Source organism: Larimichthys crocea, chromosome XI (assembly GCF_000972845.2).
Source record: "Larimichthys crocea isolate SSNF chromosome XI, L_crocea_2.0, whole genome shotgun sequence".
In the NCBI taxonomy this organism is placed as follows: domain Eukaryota; kingdom Metazoa; phylum Chordata; class Actinopteri; family Sciaenidae; genus Larimichthys; species Larimichthys crocea.
The window spans coordinates 22,866,258-22,885,265 of record NC_040021.1 but is presented as its reverse complement, the minus strand read 5'-3'; the positions used below and the strand labels follow the sequence as shown (position 1 = coordinate 22,885,265).

Here is a 19,008-nt window from a genome sequence, read left to right as displayed (position 1 = left end):
GGTGCAATGCAAAAGAGTGAAAATATATAGAGAGTTTTTATAATTTATAGTGATAAAACATAATTAGGAATGGGCGTAAAAAGGTTAGAAAGATGGTGAAGGTTGATGGTGTTCATACTCCTCTGAGAACTTGCAGTTGTTAACTCTTTTATTCATGTTTTCATGCATTCCTACCACGCCACTTTACAAAATAAGACCCAAATAAGAACATATGCGTACATTAATTTCCTAAAACAAATGAGATATGTGTGGATATGCCTACAGGTAAAAACCCAATTGTATTCTGTCCTCATATATGTGCTACTTCTCAAGCACAAACTCAACCTTCATTGAGAGAGAATATAAAAGGCAGCACCCTTCAGACCCTGCTGACTGGCCAGTCCTCTCTGATAAGGCGAGGACAGAGCTGGTGAGCAGAGAAACTGGTCGGAAAAAGTCAGATTTCATCTTTTCAGAAGGAGTCCTGGGGGGGAAGGATGCTCACCAGCATTAACTCTAAGGAAAACGTCTCAATTGAGAAATTAAAAAGGAGCTGGGTCGTCTGGTCGGCTGGTTTTTGCTGCGATCTTTTATCAGAAAGTAAAAGAGAGAATGACAAGAACGCTGGAAAGAAAGTGGAGACAATAAATTAAACAGAAATACAAATATATAAAGCAGAAAGAGGAGCTGGCATGAAGTCCTGACATTATTCAATCACTGCAGAGGAAGCACAGACACACTCCGCCTATCATATAGCAGAGTTAGATTGATCCTGTGCTCAGTTAGGTTGTTGTAAGGTCATCAAAATTTGGTATTTATTAAATAGAATTCAAAATGAACTAATTACCTGCATGAGCTGCAGGATTACGGGTGCTTACGGTTAGCTTTACTGGTTTGCTTTAGTGTCTGCGCCACACTTTGGAGAGCTCACTGTGACATCTTTTGGATTTTCTGTTTAACAGTTTAAGTTTGAGTGTGTGGCACTGTTGACCCCGTCTTTTCTTACAGTAACCACACAGAACCGTAACACACATCTTCCCGGGAATGATTTACTGAAACGAAAGCAGAGTGTTAGGAAGACTTACTAGTTCAAACCAGGGTTTCTCAGACTCAGAAAATACTCGGCTCTCCAGACGGAGCTATGGACAGTTCAGGAGGAAGAACATTGATTATTATTGACTGTTCTCCTGAACAGAACCGGTTCGAGAACCAAAGCTAATTTGGGAGAAAATGTGTTCTCCTGATGATGCACTTGTCTTCTAATTTTTCCCCGTTTCGAGCCATGATTGCAGAGTTCATTTTACCTCATCTCACTATTCAGGTTGATATTGAAACCAGATACTACAGGAAATGTTAAACGTATGTTCCAGTGATCTGAGAAGAAGAAGATGATTAACTTGGGAGCAGTTAGACGTTGAACCAACCACCCTCTGGTGGCAAGTTCCCATGGACTGAGCGACTGCCGCCCTATCTCACGTTAGTGTGAGAAGCAGAGTTTTAAACCTACAGAGGAGCTTTGGCTGATTTGTCTGTTCACAAACTGTGTCCTTCAATCTGTGTGTGTCCCTATGACGCACACACACACACACACACACACATACATACAGAGCACTCTGAGCAGTTGACTCTCAGGCCAAAAGCGATTGTTAGAGGCAGAGCGATGGGAACAATTGTTTGGACAGTGTGTTGAGATATAATCCCTTCATCTGGGCTGTCTCTCCCTCTGTCTTTTCATCTCTCTTATACGCTCACACACAAATTCACACACACACACACACACACACACACACACACACACAAACTCTCCATTTGCCCAGCATGGCAGAAGAGCGTACCTCTGTCACCTTCCTTTGTTTCCAGCTTTTCTCTCTCACCGCCTGATCTTCAGTCCTCAGATATCAGATAAGTCCAAAAACACGACTAAACAAAGACAATGCAGCCGGCTGACGGACGGACCGGCTTAACCGGACACGCCGGCTACATTCCTGTCTAAAGATGAAGTCCATTTTTTTGGGGTCATACCATTGAGTAACGTCACCTTTTAAATGTTCCTCAGCAGACTGATGCCGTTACTGCTTGTTAATACTTTAGCACACAGTTTGTTACACTGTGATTGATGAACCCTAAAATCAACCATCAGCGGTCTGTTGCATTAATACACAGACAGCAAATAATAATAATAAGTTATTACATTTATTTCACTACAAAACAGAAGTGACAACATGATTTCTTGCTGCTTTTTCCTTCATATTTCTTGTTTACGTCCTTGTTTGCATTTAGCTAATTAGAACTCTTTTTGCTAACAGGATTAAGGAAAAAAACGAGTAGCTGACTCTCAAAGTAATGCGACATGTTTATGCCACTTTTGCCATTGTAATTTCATCCAAGCACTTACACTTAATTAGTAAAGATTCTGCTCTTTCCATACTTAGCAAAAGAGCCTTTAAATTTTGCAGCTACTTGATGTAAATCATTAATATCGGACGTTTCACTGTGGCTTCGAGCAGCGGTCCCGAAACCTTTTTCCTGAAGGGAACTCTTTTCTGTCATTGAGTAAGCTGGCGACCCCTCACTAAGTGACAGATTTTACGGGTATTTCATATTATATTCAAAGCAAAACAATAACGGAACAGAACTGTACAGTTATCTAAAATAATGAATGCAATAACTGGGTGGGTTCTCTCCGAGTACCCAGGTATTTTCTAACATTTTACAGACTAATGAAAAACGTCAACAATGACTCACAGCCTAATGCAGTTTTCAAATGTCTTGCTTGTCTTATAATAGTCAAAAACCCAAAGTGATTCAATATGCAGTGATATATAAGAGAGAGACAGCAAGTGCACTCATCAAAGTAGCTAAAACCAATAAATGTTTTGCATCTTTTCGTGATAAAATATACAACAATACAGACTTGATCCCACACCGGGAAAATTCACTTGTCACGGCAGCTCCTAAACACGAGGAGGATGGAGAAAGTCAAGAAGTCGTGCTGGCGTTAAAGAGTCTGACAAGCTGTTTGAATGACGGACCTGTGGTTAGATCCCCTTCTCACATGGTGGGAGTAGCAGTCTGTCGCTGAAGGAGCTGTTTAAGGCCTCCTCAGTCTCATGCAGGAGGCGAGAGGAGTTGTTCACGATGGATGTCGGCCTCCTCTCCCCTGCTTCCTCTAATAAAATAAATTAAATCGACTTAGCTAACTTATTTACACTAACTAATTATGCAAGTACAGTTGCAAAAATAAAAATTTTAATGCAAAGAATGCTATATATAGACTTATATATATATATTATATCTTCTTTTATATCATATATATATCTATATATATATATATATATACTATATATATATTTAGTTTTTTTTCTCCACATGCTGTGCAGTAACTCTTGAAAGCAGATGAACGCCCCGTGATGTTCTGTATCCAAGTGACATGATGCTATCAGTGTCCCTATCTATCTAAAATAGCACACAGCTTCTCTCTACCTGTGTTCATTATGTGGGGAAAAAACTGTTCTCTGCTTTAATGAGAGTTGCTGCAGCTGTGGCATGTTTGTGTATAAGTGTGTGTGTGTGTGTGAGTGCGAGAGAGAGAGAGATCGGGTGTGTGAAGCATATGAATCTAGAGAGCAGATGGAAGCACATAACAGCAGGAGGCAAACACACACACACACACCTATGTTCAGTGCACAGAAGAGTAAATGATCAGGGACATAAGCTCAAACGTCGGGGTCAGAGGGAGCTAGAGGTATGCTGTAACAACCCATCAACAAACACACACACACACACACACATCCACTTAGTCCCTAAATAAAACGTCATTGTCAGCCTGTGTGTGTGTGCGTGTTCCTGAATGGCTTGGCAGTCAGTCATCCCATCGCTGTGTAGCAGAGGCGGCTGCTGCATTGTCTGCGGTACAATAGTGATTAGAAGGGCGACAGAGACAGAAGGAAAGCGAGTGAATCTTATTGTGTGTTATACAATGGCATTTTTGGGAAGAATGCAAGGGAGAGGAAAAGAGATAAAAAGCCGTTTTATTGTGTGTTGTAACAATAGTGTTTAGCTGGATGAGCTCAGAGGAGCGCAGAAGAAAAGAGAGGAGATTTAACAGGAGATTGACTGGATCTGTCGGGCTGTCATTTCAAAGCAGGGCGCACACGAACATGCGGTTACACAATGTGCGACAACTCCTGACTGTGCGTTTGAAATCTTCAAACCTTTAACAGGAGCTGTGTATCAAACTCTAATGGGATTGAGTAATGATTGACTAATGGCTGATCAGATTTTTTATTAAAAAGAGTTCCAGATGTAAATAATTATTCAATTTCTTACATATGCAAAGTTCTCTTGTATTTTATCATTGGGGAAAAAAAGAGTATATTTTGTTGCTAGGGTTGGTTTGTATTATATTAATGACCAGTCAGACCAGAAATATCGACTTAAAGCATTGCAGGGCTTTTACTTTGAAATAGAAACAGGAAGTATAAAGGCTGTTGGTTAACAGCGTTATATGTTAACTTTAATGGAGTGTATCAAAAATGATCAACATTGTACATAATTGGTATGGTACATACATTATGGACTGTAATGCTAACAATGTCAGTGTTGTGCCAGAACCTGAGCTGGGGAAGCGGGCAATGTACCCAGGCTCAGCAGCTTTTAATGACAGAAGCGAAAAGACTGAAGACGACCATGACGGAGGAAGCCGAGAAGAGAAAATGAGAGTAAATCTGGGATCTCTGCACCTAAAGGTCCACTTACTTGCTTTTAAAGAGCTTTCAAACACATCTCTCAGTGACAGGGATGCCACTGAGAGCAGAAAAACTAGTGAGCCTGTAAATTATAATAATCTACAAACAAATCCAGCTGTTTCAAAAGTGTAAATGTCAAATGTTTGGCAGAAAAACAGAAGACCACAATGTTCCTAGATGTTTCATATTTGCTCTGTGAAATTATGGTGCCTGGTGTAAGTCTTTTTAGCCACATTAGAAGTGACAAACCAAAAGATTAGGATGAATTCATACCGAGCTTTTGCAACATTAAACTTTTAGTTATATTTGACCAGACAGGTTGGAACAATGTGAGTTGAACGGAAGTGGCACTAAAAAGACACCTGAAAACCGAAGCCTTGGAACTAGTCCAGGTGCGGTTCATTAGAAGCAAAATACGATTGAACCAAAATGTAGAAAATTACACAAAACAATGATTTATGGGTGCGAGTGGGATGAATGTTGACATTCGGCTGTTTAGCATCGTATCAACATAACAAAGTGACATCTGTTTCATCCCATTTTAACCTGTGTGAACAGCAGAGAAGATAAATCACAGCACAGACAAGTCAAATCACGTTTATCTACAGTTACAGGCAGAGCATCAGATTTATGCTGAGATCCCACTATTTTCACATCCTGCATTTTAATCTGACGGTCCGACTGAAAAGTCTGTCCAATGAAAAAGCAGTGGAAAACTTTTCTCAACAAATGTTTTCCACCAGGTTTCCAGCACAAAAACTAAACTAACTGAAAAAGACGTACAAGACTAAAATACACACACAAAAGCCACTATCAGTATGCACCGTATGAGATTATGTTATTTGATCTCACACTCAACAACCGAGCAAAGATAGCCCATATTACTGCTTGATATAACTTCAGACAACACCACCTGAGGTATATATTAGTTTCCGACTCTGGAAATCTCTCTCTTTAATTACATCACACACATTTAGGCTCTTCTCTGTGATCTTCTCTTGATAACTAATTTAATAGTTTTTCACTTCCATTCACTAAGCCTCCGCTGAAACTGTCTGGTGCCACGCTGGGGAAGACCGCCTCCCACTTTGAAAACCTCCACACTACAGGGCTGTGACTTTTTAATCAAAATCAAACTACTTTTAAAATGTGGGGGGAAATATATTCCATCTGTAATGATGTGTTTAAGTTTAAAACTCCAGAATTACAACAGATGGGGGCGTTCTTAAAATCTACTGCCAGATCATAGATGGTGTAAAACATGGACGTTGTATCCATGTCGCCATCCACAGGTTTCTGAGTTTCTGTGGGTGGAGATCAGGCTCCAACAAGCCACCTGTAACAGCACCCACTAGCAAGTGGCCACGCTCTTAATTATCTATTATCTATCTAAAACTGTTTTTGGTCTCTAGTTGGGGCTTATGGAGATTGACTCTTCCTGTAGCCAGCCTCAAGTGGCCCTTTGAGGAACTGCAGTTTTCGTTGCCCCTTGTGCTGGATTGCCATGATGAATACCACAATGCAGATCAACATATCTGTTAAGACCACTGGTGTTCTTCGTAAAAAGGAAGAAAGCATCGAGGTTAGTTATATTTCAATGCAATAATTTAGTGTAAATGGAAAACTACAACAAGAAGATGGAACAAAGTCAGCTCTACGACACCATTTAGGAAGAAGAAGTGAGCACGCGAACACACATTTCTTTACCTTGGCTTTCACTCCTGCACTGTCTAATCATCCTCCCCTCTCCTCCGTCCCATCTGTTATCTCCATGCAAGATGTCCTCTAGCCTCCATTATCCTGATTGTGATTGAGCCAGGTTTGTCTCAGGATCGGCTCTCCAACATTCCCTTATCCTTAAAGCAACATTTCACTTTACTGCTGCTACCAGGTGTGACATTGTCCGTCATCAACCTCCAACATAACTGTCTTTTTGACTTTGGAAAAGTGAGCATTTTACTGCATTCATGTCAGATGGGTACGTTTGGACGATACAGATACATGAAAGGGAGAAAACACCTGATATATCAGAAGGTTAGAGCTCCTCAAGAAGGCTTAACCCCTAAATTCCACCAGGTATGACTCGTAATGTCGCGGCTGCAATGCTGTTTCTGTTTGCTCTATATGCAACGGATTGTTTTGCCCACCAGACATCTTGTTGTTAATTTGCTTCAGCGCTAATCGTAAAATCACAATCATTGTCTGAAACAGCCACAATCAGCTCCACTGACCACAGGGATGAGAGTGAACACTGCTTCCTCTTATTAAGCATGTTCATCACCACGGTCATTTTTATATCTGTATTTTCTGAATCCTTCAAAAGCCATTCCAAGACATATGCAGTTGCTCGTGATATTTATTTTCCGTCAGTTGTCATCATCATTAACGTGACGTCCCTCCCTCTGGGTGTTCTCGTTAACCTCAGAAAGTCGATGGTTGACTGTGGAAGGTCGCCAGATCATTTAAGGCTCATGACTATCAAGATGAAATCCACCATGCCTCTTTCATTTTGCACTTTCAACATTGCTCTACTGGTTATTTTAGTAAACGTCAGTTAGATGAGGGAAGTTTTAAGTGAATCGCTTGCATGGACTGTCTTCTTTTCCCATTCCCTGAGCTTGTTTAGTTTCAACAGACTCAAGTTTCACTATTATAGAGTTTGTTCTTCAAATGTTTGCCATTTTTTGAACTGTTGAAAGATGGAAGCCTTCCATGGAACCAAAAATTGGAACCAAACTCAAAACACACCTATGAAACCTGAACCCAATGGCCGCCCAAGCATCTATTGAAAACCTATTGCTCTCTTCATATCAAGAGAGTCCTCCAACTATCTATTTATTGCACAGCAAAATGGTTTACGCTGCTTCCACTGCATCATAATCATTATTTACTGAGATACAGCCCAGCATAAAGGATGGCTAATAGATAATGAGCACTACTGCATTTCTTTTGACCTATCATACAATAAACTGAAGAAATCAACATGAAAAATGAACCAGTAAACAATTACCTTCCATGTTAAAGGCTGAGCATAACCTGGACCTAGTGGGACTTGGGGCTCAATTGTACCTCTACTCCCTGCCACCGAAGTTGCTAAAAGAAAATTTCATCATAGTAAAGGAGAAGAAGGTAAGAGACGTTTACCAGAAAGAAAAAGTCGCAGCACAGTGTGAGGTGTTGGTGCGAGCTATCATGTGACAGTTTTCATATCTCCTCTGTGGAAAACTGGCAGAAGGTCAGGGATATTGAACAGACAGGTTGCCAGAAGTTTGGCTTAGTGGATTCCCGGGGATCTCAGTTTGGCTCTTGTCAACGAGCCTATTTATAGCATTTCCAAGCTTCTCTAATACAAATCTCTGTCCATCTGTGAAAATCAAACCCGCTTGACCTTTTTCCAATTCTTGTCATACTCCACAGTGAAGCACGGGGGATAATCTGCAGTTGAGGCAGGATTGGGTTGATAAATAAGAATGGATCCCAATCTGTTTTAGATTGATTTACCTCAACTTACTGTCCACTGCTCTTGGCCACTTTATCTTTTTCCCCTTCACATTTATCCTCCAACCCTCCATAACACTCACAATTGATGCTATTTCTCCAAGGTGATTTAACTTCATTCTTCAACTTCAGCACTAAACAAGACGACAACACAGGTTAATAAAACCAAAACAATCAGGTAGCTCAAAGCTCTGCAAGGCCTGAGGGCTTCAGGTTTTCATTCTCTGCATTTACTTTGTCATGTTTGCATGTTTTCATGCAGCTGAGCAAGGCACGAGTGTCAGTACAGCCCTAAACACGACGTACAGCAAAGGTGAACTCTTTAGTTTTTCCCTCATTTGGTTATGAACCAAAGAACGGCACAAATTATGATTTTGACCTGATGATGCCACTAGATGAAAAGCCAGGAGATCACCAATGTTTTTGAATCCATCATGAGAGGAACATGAATGTGTGTACCAGCATTTCATCCAATATTTGAGATATTTCGCCCTAAATCACAAAGATCAACCTCTGCGTGACTGAGAACTTGTTCTTGTTCTGGACAAAATACTTCTGTCCTGCATGTGATACTAGAAAAATCACCAAAGTCATTGGGATTCATCCTCTGGGTCCAGGAACAACAATATAAAAACCTTTAGCTTTAGCCTAAAGCGTTTCTAAAGATTCATACCGGAGCATTGTTTCACCCTAAACACAAAGAGCCCTTGACATTCTGGGGGAATTATTATAGTCTACAAAACTGCGTCATCACAGCTTTGTTCTGAATATTTGGTCTTTCATCGTTTTTTTTTTTTAATCAATGTAAAAGTCCAAATTCAATCTTTACCTAAGCTGCAGCCTCGTTTTACAGCAATCATTCCCAAGTTCTCGCTGGTAATTTGACAATGATGGACGGTACTATATTGGTTAAAATGATACACACAGCACCTTCAACCTTCAAGTTCAGAGCCTCTGTTACATTAAGCCATAACAGTCGCACTGATAAGAATGAGAGATCACCACTGTCATTATTTCCAAATGATTTGCTATAATGAGAACTCAACCCCCTCCGTGTATTTCTAAGATTAATGTGTTTGTCAGTGTGTGTGTACATGCATATCTGCATGGTTGCCTGTGGTCACTGTTGTTTAGTGTGTGTGTGTGTGAGAGTCTGGCCCTTATCTAAAGGTTAATGAGTGGGGAGTCACCACATTGTAACACTGAGGCTTCTCTACAGCTCAGAGTTAATTGGGACACTCTTTAACTTTATGGTTAATGATGTCAGACACCAGCCTTGACATGGTGTGTGAACTGGGTGTGAGTGTGTGTGTGTGTGCATGCATTTGTGTAACAGTTACTTTTAGCTGGCAGTTTCTGGCCATAAACGGAGAAAAAGAAGACCAACACAACATAAACACTTATATGATGCTATATAAAAACAGCCCTGAATTTGTGAAGCTTTAAATGTTCATGTTCATGTTTGTGGTGGTAATCATAAGTATAGAAACGCCTCAGTGTTTTATTGTTAGGCCTCTTCAGTAAAACCTAAAGCACACCAGAGGCAGCCATGCACTGTTAAAACATTTGATATTATATGAAAAAGCTTCAGGTCTTGATAATATATTTAACAAATTTAGAATCCATCGGCTTATTGTCTGACAACAATTTAGCCTATGAGGACAAATCGTGGGTTTCCAGTGAAGCGAGTACTTCATACGTGACAATGACAAAGACACGTTTCTGCTATTCGAATATAAACATGAATACTGTTCGCATCTAATATGAACTGTATTCATTCATTTGACTATTTACTCTAGATGCAATAAGCATATTCTCTTCCATCTACCGTCAGCATTTAGGATCTTATTACAAGTTACATCATGTACTATATGTAATATGTAGTCAGACTGATGCATGATCAGTGTCAGATGGCCGTTAACTTGGACGATGCTGACTTCAGTCTAAAAAAGTAAAGATAGTTATTTGTTAAAGCCAATGTGCTGCATGGAAACATGTAGGACAGCCTTGCTACTGACAGTTTATCAGCTGAGGTGGACAGGAGGGTCAAGGGTCTGAACCACCAACACAGACGTGGTTTGCATTGAACAGCGACAATATGAATTCTGAAAAAAAAAAGGTATTAAAAAGCTAAATTTCTACATGCAGTATAACAACTAGAGCCTGTGTAAACGTGATTGGTTAGTACTATTCAGACGGAAACCAAAATCTTGGTCCATTGCCTACAGATTCTGCATTCATATGCAGATATCTGTTTACAGAGGTCACTTGATTCTTGTGGCAACTTAAAATACCTCTCAATTCTAGAGCTTCAGGAATGCACAACACCAGCCATGGACAGCATTATTGATCCTGCTGCTCAGACCTGTAATAAGAATAACAATAACAATACTATTGAGTTTTCTGCATTGCGACATAATCTCAAAAAGAGAATCGCAATTAATCACACAATCGATTTTTTTTTTTCCCATCAACCCTAACGGCACAAATGTAAAACTCGGACGCTGTTTCAATGTCAGCTTTTTTCAGGGGGGGGGGTTACCAAGACTTAAATGTTCCAGCGGCTTAATCTAAAAACAGACCTGACCACGTTTCCTCTGACAAAATCAGAACAAAGCCTCATCAAAAGCCACTCCTAGCTGCGGAGAAAAGTGTGACATAAAGCGGCACAGTCTGCAGATAAATAACCTAGTTTTTTCTAGGCAGACTTGACGAAGAGAAGCTTTAAAAAATTTTTTTAAAAAATCAGCACAACTTTATTGAAGTTGGAAAACAAACAATCTAAAAGCCAACTAAAATCGAACTTTTTACCAATTCTGCACATTAGAATCCGAAATACTAGTTCAACCAAAGAGTCTTTCGTCTTTAAATAATTCATAGAGCTGAAAATTTACAGTCAATGTCGCTTAATTCATTCCCAGATATAGAAAATCAGGGACATATTGCGTCACAGTACGACCATGGATGAATTATCTCTGTACGACTAAATCATGGAAGACTTAGAAATGAATCGATTCCGCAATAAAACAGTAGACCTGTCGACTAAAACTCAGGATTAGGTGAATCTTATTGATTGAACGATGAGGAAATAGGTTTGTTGCAGCAGTAAAGAGTACAAAGCGAAAGAAAAGAGAACAGAGGAACTCGGGGAAATTAAATACAATCCAATCGATACAGCACTAGAACCTGTCATGAGTGAATGAATGGATGAGGGTATGAAAGACAGCTTTACAGTCAGTGATACACATCAGTGCATTTGTACATTTGTTTGTGTGTGTGTGTGTGTGTGTGTGTGTGTGTGCAGGAGAGTTGAATTGCCAGCAGTGCAGTGTGATTTACACAAGGCCTTTACGGTAAAGTACCATGAAGAACATTAGACAAATGACACCGAGACCAGAAAAGATTGATTATAGGCAGATAGGCAAAGGAAGAGAGAGTGTGTGATGGGATGGGACACACACACACACACACACACACACACTGAGGAAGAAACATCCCGGCCGAAATGAGCTGTAACCGAAACTCATCCTAATGGGTCAGTTTAGCTGGAAAGCATACCCTATTAAATATGCATAATATTCAGCAAAGTCATGTAGAGTAGCCAGTGAGGGAACAGGATCATAGAGAGAGCCTGCACACACACACACACACAAATCTTACACATTACTTCAGCCATGATGACGATGAAACTGGGTCACTGCAGCGCAGACAAACAGTAACGGGATCCCAAAAAAAAAACACTGGATAGAATTTGGTCAAGAATAGAAACAAAGTCGAACAAAACATCTGCTGCATTAGACACACATGAGACTGAGGTAAATTATACTACTACGTTTTATGGCGTGGAAGAATTTTTAAAGCATGAATGTCAAACATTACTTTGTCCCAGTTTAAAGGTGGCAGGGAACAACAGTGAACACACCACATTGGTTTCCAACCTCGTGGCCTTCTCCACGCGTGGCTCGCCAGCTGGGCCAACAGAATCATTGGTGGAAAAATCCAAAATTTGTGTTTTTAGGCAACTTTATAAAAAAATACTGCTGTTCCGTTGTACTGTGAGAGGAAGAGGCAGGCAAAGCAAGAGTGTGTGTAGAAAGAGACGGAGGTGTAGGTGTGTGTGGAAAAGAGAAGGAAAAGCTGAGGAACATGTATGTGTGAGCCAAAGACGGTTAAAGAAGTTTGTGAGTACACTCGCATTACAATGACAGAAGGAATTACCAACTAGAAACATGATAATGTATTCAGATAAAGTATAACCCCCCCCAGTTACACTGTCATTCTGTGGGAAACACTATAACTGGTCCTCGGTATGTGTGCAGGATACAAGAGAACCCTATTTTTGTGCCAGGGTATTGAATATTGAGGATTCTTTTTTTAATACTAGAACTACTATATCAAAGTTTAAAATTCTGGTTTTTCCAGGTATGTAGGCTGTGAAACTCACAAAAAAAAATACCTTATAGTGTTTGGTTTGTCCATTCTTGGCAGTTGCGTCTACATTGTAACTGTATTTGTGAACTCAAATGAGATTTGTGCCTGTTCATGACCCCAATTCATGATCTTTTAAACCTAACCAAGTCATTTTAAACAAACTGTGACTGAAATTTAAAAAAAAACAATCTAAAGTAAACTGAAAGTCCAACAATAAAAAGTCGACATCATTTGAGTTCCCCAGGGCGTTAATCCCGGTCAGTCCTCTGTAATCCATTCATCCACAACGCTACGTGGATTTTGTCACCATTTATAGTGTGTCTGACTTCCTAAAGGCTTTTTTTTACTAACTCATGTTCATATGACTGCAGATGTGCCTCAAACTCTTCCAAGAATAAGAATATGTTTAAGCAGAAACAACAAGTATGAATCTCACTGGGGTTAGGAAATAGACACACTGTTCTTGCTACTGTAACATTGTGGTGCAACATGGCAATTCTTATTTTTAGGTCATTATACATTCATGGAAACATACTTATGAATATTAAGATGTCATTTCTGCCACCCTAAATATTACATGTTGGTGATGGTTTGCCATATTTCTTTTCTGTATGCAAGAATAAACTAATTATTTTTGGGTTTAGGCCAATTGGTCGAACAAAAACCGCAAGTTAAAGGAATCACCTTGAACATAACAAAACTATGACAACCACGATTTCCTGACATAACTGGGGAATTAATAAACGGTTAAAATAACAGTGCTAACATATAGATATCATTATTTTAGGTTTAAGGTTGTAAAGTTGACCCTTCTTACAATCTAAGCCCGTAAGCCACATTTTCAGTTGAAGGGAAACACTCCAGTGACCAATCACTACTGATTTAGACTGACAGTACACAACTCAGAGCAACTTTTAAAAATAAACTTATAAAAAACTTCCAAAACTCTCACAGCTCTTTGGTCGGAAGTTATTAGCAGTAAATGAGCACATCAAGGTTCTCATGAGGCACATCCTGATATAACGAGTCTGCAGATGTTTGTGTGCATGCTCAGCTGTTTAACTCATAGTTGTGTCGACGCACGGCGACCCCAAACTGTCACAACTTTTTCTGCTGCGTCTCCTATTTTAGCATTAAATCACTGAAGTTATAGTTAGCAAGTGAACCTGCGACAAGGCGGTATATGAGCCTGTAACGTCTCATCTTGTTTCTGTACATTCACACATCGTGGTTCCTCTTTAAATTAGCAGTGAGGATATTTTGGCTGATTCTGAAATAGTTTTGGGGTTTAAGTTATATCACAAAGGTCAATTCCTCTAGAGCTTTTCTGCCACATTTTGTGGCCTGCAGCAGTTTTCTCACTTCTCGTGGAGATGGGAAGGAACTGTGGTGACATAATAGCAGGTTTCATTTGTGGACTACACCAACAGCACTCTGCAATTACAGACAGTAACAACAAGACGTGACTGACATCTGTAAGTAAATGGACAGCATGGCAGCTCTGTCACTATGGGCGAATGAGAAGCCATTCATAAAGTACTTTACCAGGGGAGCGCTTTATAAGTGCAGTTCATTTACCATTTATCTTGTGATTTCTAAGATGGACAGTGAACCTTTGAGCTCAAGTTTGGGTTTAGATTCAGTGAATGTGGAATCATATGATCATTCATTCATCATTATAGCGGCAACCTCCGTGGCTGGAAAATGAAGCCAATGCTAAAGTGCCAAAAACTGCAGTTCCTCTTGTCGTCCACTTGAGGCTGGCTCCAGAAGTGAGTCAGTCTCCATAAGTCCCCATGTTTCACAGCAGAAATAAACATGTTTACAGCCTGGTACAAAAAACAGTTTTGGTCTCTGTAGCTAATTTCCCCGTTCATGACAACTGTACTGAGGGTGAATTTATATACAACTCACCTGTTCACATTATATTAAGGCTTAAAGTTATGCAGGATTAAGAGCGTGGACACTTTGATTGACAGGTGGGTGCTGTTACAGATGGCTTCTTTGAGCATCATTCAGCACATTTCAGGTCCACCAATGACTTTTAGATTAGCCGGGAGGCAGGACTACCAACATGTACTGTCACTGATTCGGACACATGCCCAAAATCAAGTTATCGTCACATTAATTTTTTAAGATTATTTTTTTGACCTTTTATGCCTTTAGTGATAGTACAGCTGAAGATAGACAGGAAGCAGGGGGCAGAGAGAGGGGGAGTGACACGCAGTAAATTAACCGCCCGATGCGGGATTCGAACCATGGCCAGCTGCAGCGAGGACTATAGCCTCCACACACGGGGCGGCCGCTTAATCCACTACACTACCGACCGCCCCTCAGGTTGATTTTAACTGAAAAACTTAGTCCCCTTAGTCTTCAGAGTTTCAGAAGGTGACTCTTAATCTGATGGAGTGCAGCAACATCTCTGAATGAGAATTTAAAGAAACTGAGGATTTGCAGAAACAGATGGCAGCGACAGCACTCCGGTAATATATAGAAAAGTGGAGAAAAAGATCCTAAAAATGGAGCGGAGTATACTTTAATCACAAAAGCTTCAACTGGATGTCACAATCCCTGCTCATTAAACTGAGAAAATTGTGGCACTTTACTTGAAATGACACTAAAAGCACATTCGTAAAGCGCAATAATTATTATGATCAGAGCTGGATATACTAACATTGTATTTTGAGTGAAGCCTGTCTTTGCCTCCAGTGGGTTTTCCCACAAAATGCAGAAGGCAATTTGTGTTGCCGACCAAAATACATCCAGACACACTAGGTGCAGGAAGTAAATTCAGTTGTTAAGCAGCTGCTTTCTGCACATCAGCAGACACTGAGGTAGAAGGAAATGGACAGACAGAGTTCATTCTTCAGGAAAGCCCTGAGGGGCTGCTGAGAACAGCCAGAGGCCAGCCTCGCACACAGAATCCACACAGCCAACCAGAACGCACACTCTGATCCTGTCGCAATGGGATTCATAGTTGTGTGTGGACGTTTTGTTGTTCTTAAAGGCATCGTTAACTCTCCTGGCCTGCAGCAAAAGAGAGACCAAAAACTTGATCTGCGGCGAAAAACTGCCCAAGGACAAGACCAACACACTGCATGCGGAACGGCTCAGGATCGGCTCTGCTCCGGAAGGACAGCGTACTCCACCATCCACCAACTCACACATAATCTGTATGTGATGCGCACTGATGCAGCTCTGCCGGCCACCGAGCGTCGTGAGAACGCACGAGATCTGGCGAATCTTTTTTTCTGGTGTCCTTATAAACAGGATGTGAGGTGTCATCAATGACAGGTTGATTTTGTTCCTCCAGAACCAACTTCTCCTCATCCATGGTGTCGACGGGGTGAAAAGACACCTGAAAACCTCTGACCTGTTGACTTCAGGTCGGCCCCGCCCATCATGACGTGTTCTTGTAACAAAACTCGATCCGCTGTGAACACCGAGTATTTTATTTTGAAAATAAACCGTGGTTTTATTTTGTAGCCGATTTCCTTCCCCACACAATCTGCTCTGTGCTGAATTTATGCGCCATGCTCCGGCGTCCGTGAAAAATAGAAGCTCTGCATATGTGCTGCGAAGGGCTGCCGGACGCCGCAGTCGTTCTGGAGCAGTGACGCCGTGGGACCAGAGACTGTGTGAGCTGACACATTGACTAAAATTGTTCCGGAGTTGTTCTGCATGCAGTGTATTTTAGGGGTTAGAGTACTCTGATTACTTTTTTTGTGTAACGTAACACATTAGTTTCGTGCGTTAAGCAATCAGTAACTTAATCCGTTCCTTTAAGAATTTCTCCGGATAAGGAAAGAAAAGTTCCAACTGCAGATTTTTGTGTCAGCGGAGGCGCAGCACTGTGATGATGCATCTGTGCCCTGTTGACCTACGTTACCTGTGTGTGTGTGTTTTCGAACCGCCGGCAAGATGGCAGAGAGGACAGCTCTTGAATAATCGTGGAAAACCGAGAAGCGAGAAGGACAAGAACAACATAACGGTAAAATGCACACTCTGCGTTGGTGAAAAGCTTCTGTCGACCGGAAAAAAATTCCACTTCCAATTTAAAAAAAACATCTTGTATCCAATGCTGACCGTCGGCTTTTCATTTTTGGGAACGCATGAGTACTCTAATGCGCTGCGACTTAACAGATTACTTTACTAATTGATAGTAACCTAATTGACTACTTTCCGAAGTATCTATCCGCCAACACTGACAACAACACAAGCCTCTGCCTCAGCGTGTTACCGTAATAAAGCTGTCCTACGGTCTGTGAGCTTTTCACTTCCCACTGCCCCGAGTTAGCTCAGCCTTCTGCCCCCCGCTCTCTCCTCTGTTCACGCACTCAAATAAATACACAAATTGAACACACACTTGACAGACACATGCACGCGCCCCTCAGCAGGCACACAATGCTTGGCTGGCCATGCATTCACTCCAACGCCCCGTTACACTCCGTCACTCAAGTCAACACAACAAGATGGAGCACAGAGTTAGGAGACTGATTGACTGTCTGGCCACCCTCCGACGGCTGAAAGTCTAATATAGCAAAGTGCTCCAGGATGAGTCAAACACAAATTATTCATTTCTTCTGTAAACAAATAGGAAGTCAAGCGAGGAGCCAGACAACCAGACGAGGGTTTGAGTTATGAACGTGTAGGGTGGACAGAGAAAAATAAGCAATTATGGAAGAGGAGGCAAGAAAAGCAGCTTTACAAATTGATGCCTATTTTGTCATTTAGAGCTGCACATAACAATTTTCATTTTTGATTAAACTACTAAATTCTTTTCTTGATTAATCAATAACTGTTTGCTTGACATCACTTTTTTCCCCCCCCAACAAACTTTTCAAAGGTCTTGTTTTGTCTGATAAACAATCCAGAAGACAAAGAGAGAAGATTGCACTGAGTCATGTTTGATTTTTTTTTGTATGAACAATGATTAACAACTGATCAGGCTGCTCATTTTATTTAAAAAGAAAGCACAAAATCCCAAAGGACTTTCAGCAACGCCCCTTCACCGACATGTTCACAACAGTTTGTGGGTAGTATCGAACTCTTTTCACAGAGATTCTTGGAGTTTTGGCTCAACCAAAATCAAAGATCCTCCATCAAATCCTGAAGCCTTTCTATAACCACTCACAATTTAATAAACCAGGAAAACTGTTTTTCCTTTTTACTTTGTAAATAACACCTATCTGAACCTTTGTAAGACCTAACCTACTGTAGTTTTATGACACAAAAAAATCTTTTTAATAAAGAAACAATCTGGGATGTTTTTTTGTTTGTTTTTTTGGGAGGGGTGGTTACATTTTTGCCTTTATTGGACAGTTTAGCGTTCGGAAATTGCTGGAAAAGATGGGTAACCGGGAAACCCCACCAGACACGTCTCCGTCAGGTCATGACCGTGACACTGTTTTGGGCCGTGCTTCACACGACTTCAAACCCCACCAGGAGCATTTCAGACTTCGTTGACTTGCTCAGATTCGGTCATTTTCCCTGGTTTATGCGCATCTTAATATGCTTAGACCGGCCACGATAGCTCTGGTAACCGCAGCGCACACGAAATTTGTTGTATCCATGCCTGGTGGGATTTGGCAATAACACAAACAACAGAAGTCATTAACTGGAATCAAACCATCATTGCATGGTGCTCAAGAATCTGGAACCTTTTGCATTTTTAGGGGTTTCTTTACATCCGAAAACAATCAAAGATTAACAGTTTTGCTTCAGAAAACACTGAATTGTTGGTGAATCTTCTGTCAGTCAGCCAACTTTAAGACCGGACAGCAGGCTGGCACCTCTATGCAGTTTTTGTAAGGCTGATTCCACTTTTGTGTACAGGCATTCTCCCCCCAGCCCGCTAGCATGTCATTCGAGTCCTTGGCGACCCCATAAATGTCAGGTCATTTCAACGTCACTTCTCCAGCATCTACTCTGGTGCGAGTGGACGTTTTCTCTGGCGAACCTGTCAGCTTTATAAGGCTGTTAAAATGATCAAAGTCCCTTTTAGAAACCCTGAGAGAGAGAGAGAGAAGGAGAGAGAGAGAGCGCAGACAGACAATCAGACAGGAGGCGATGGAGTATAAACGCAAAGGCAGATGGAGAGTTTGAAGAGCTACAGATTGCAATGAGAAGACATATTAGGCCTTTGAGAATGACAGGACACGGTTATCAAGCCGGGCCGTACGCTGTTGCCTTTGGTACTAATTACACTTTGTAGTAAATCTCCAGACAGATACTCTGAGTGATAATGAGCAGCGCTGAAGCAAACATGATGTAATCTACAAGCCAAGGCTGGTAAACGCCAAAGAGGAGCGGAAGCTGGTGAAGCAGCAACCGACTGCATGAATGAATGAGT

General features: G+C 41.0%; 1 protein-coding gene across 2 annotated transcripts in view; it reads right to left on the bottom strand.

The window, feature by feature from the left end:
* Positions 1-2,960: 2,960 nt before the first annotated feature.
* Positions 2,961-19,008, bottom strand: part of LOC113746930 (exostosin-1-like) — an 84,696-nt gene continuing 68,648 nt past the window's right edge. For both annotated transcript variants that reach the window (XM_027284552.1, XM_027284551.1), the window contains one exon: positions 2,961-3,148. In XM_027284552.1, coding sequence (XP_027140353.1) covers positions 3,088-3,148 — 61 coding nt within the window. In that variant the 3' untranslated portion in view covers positions 2,961-3,087. The remainder of the gene's footprint in view (positions 3,149-19,008) is intronic.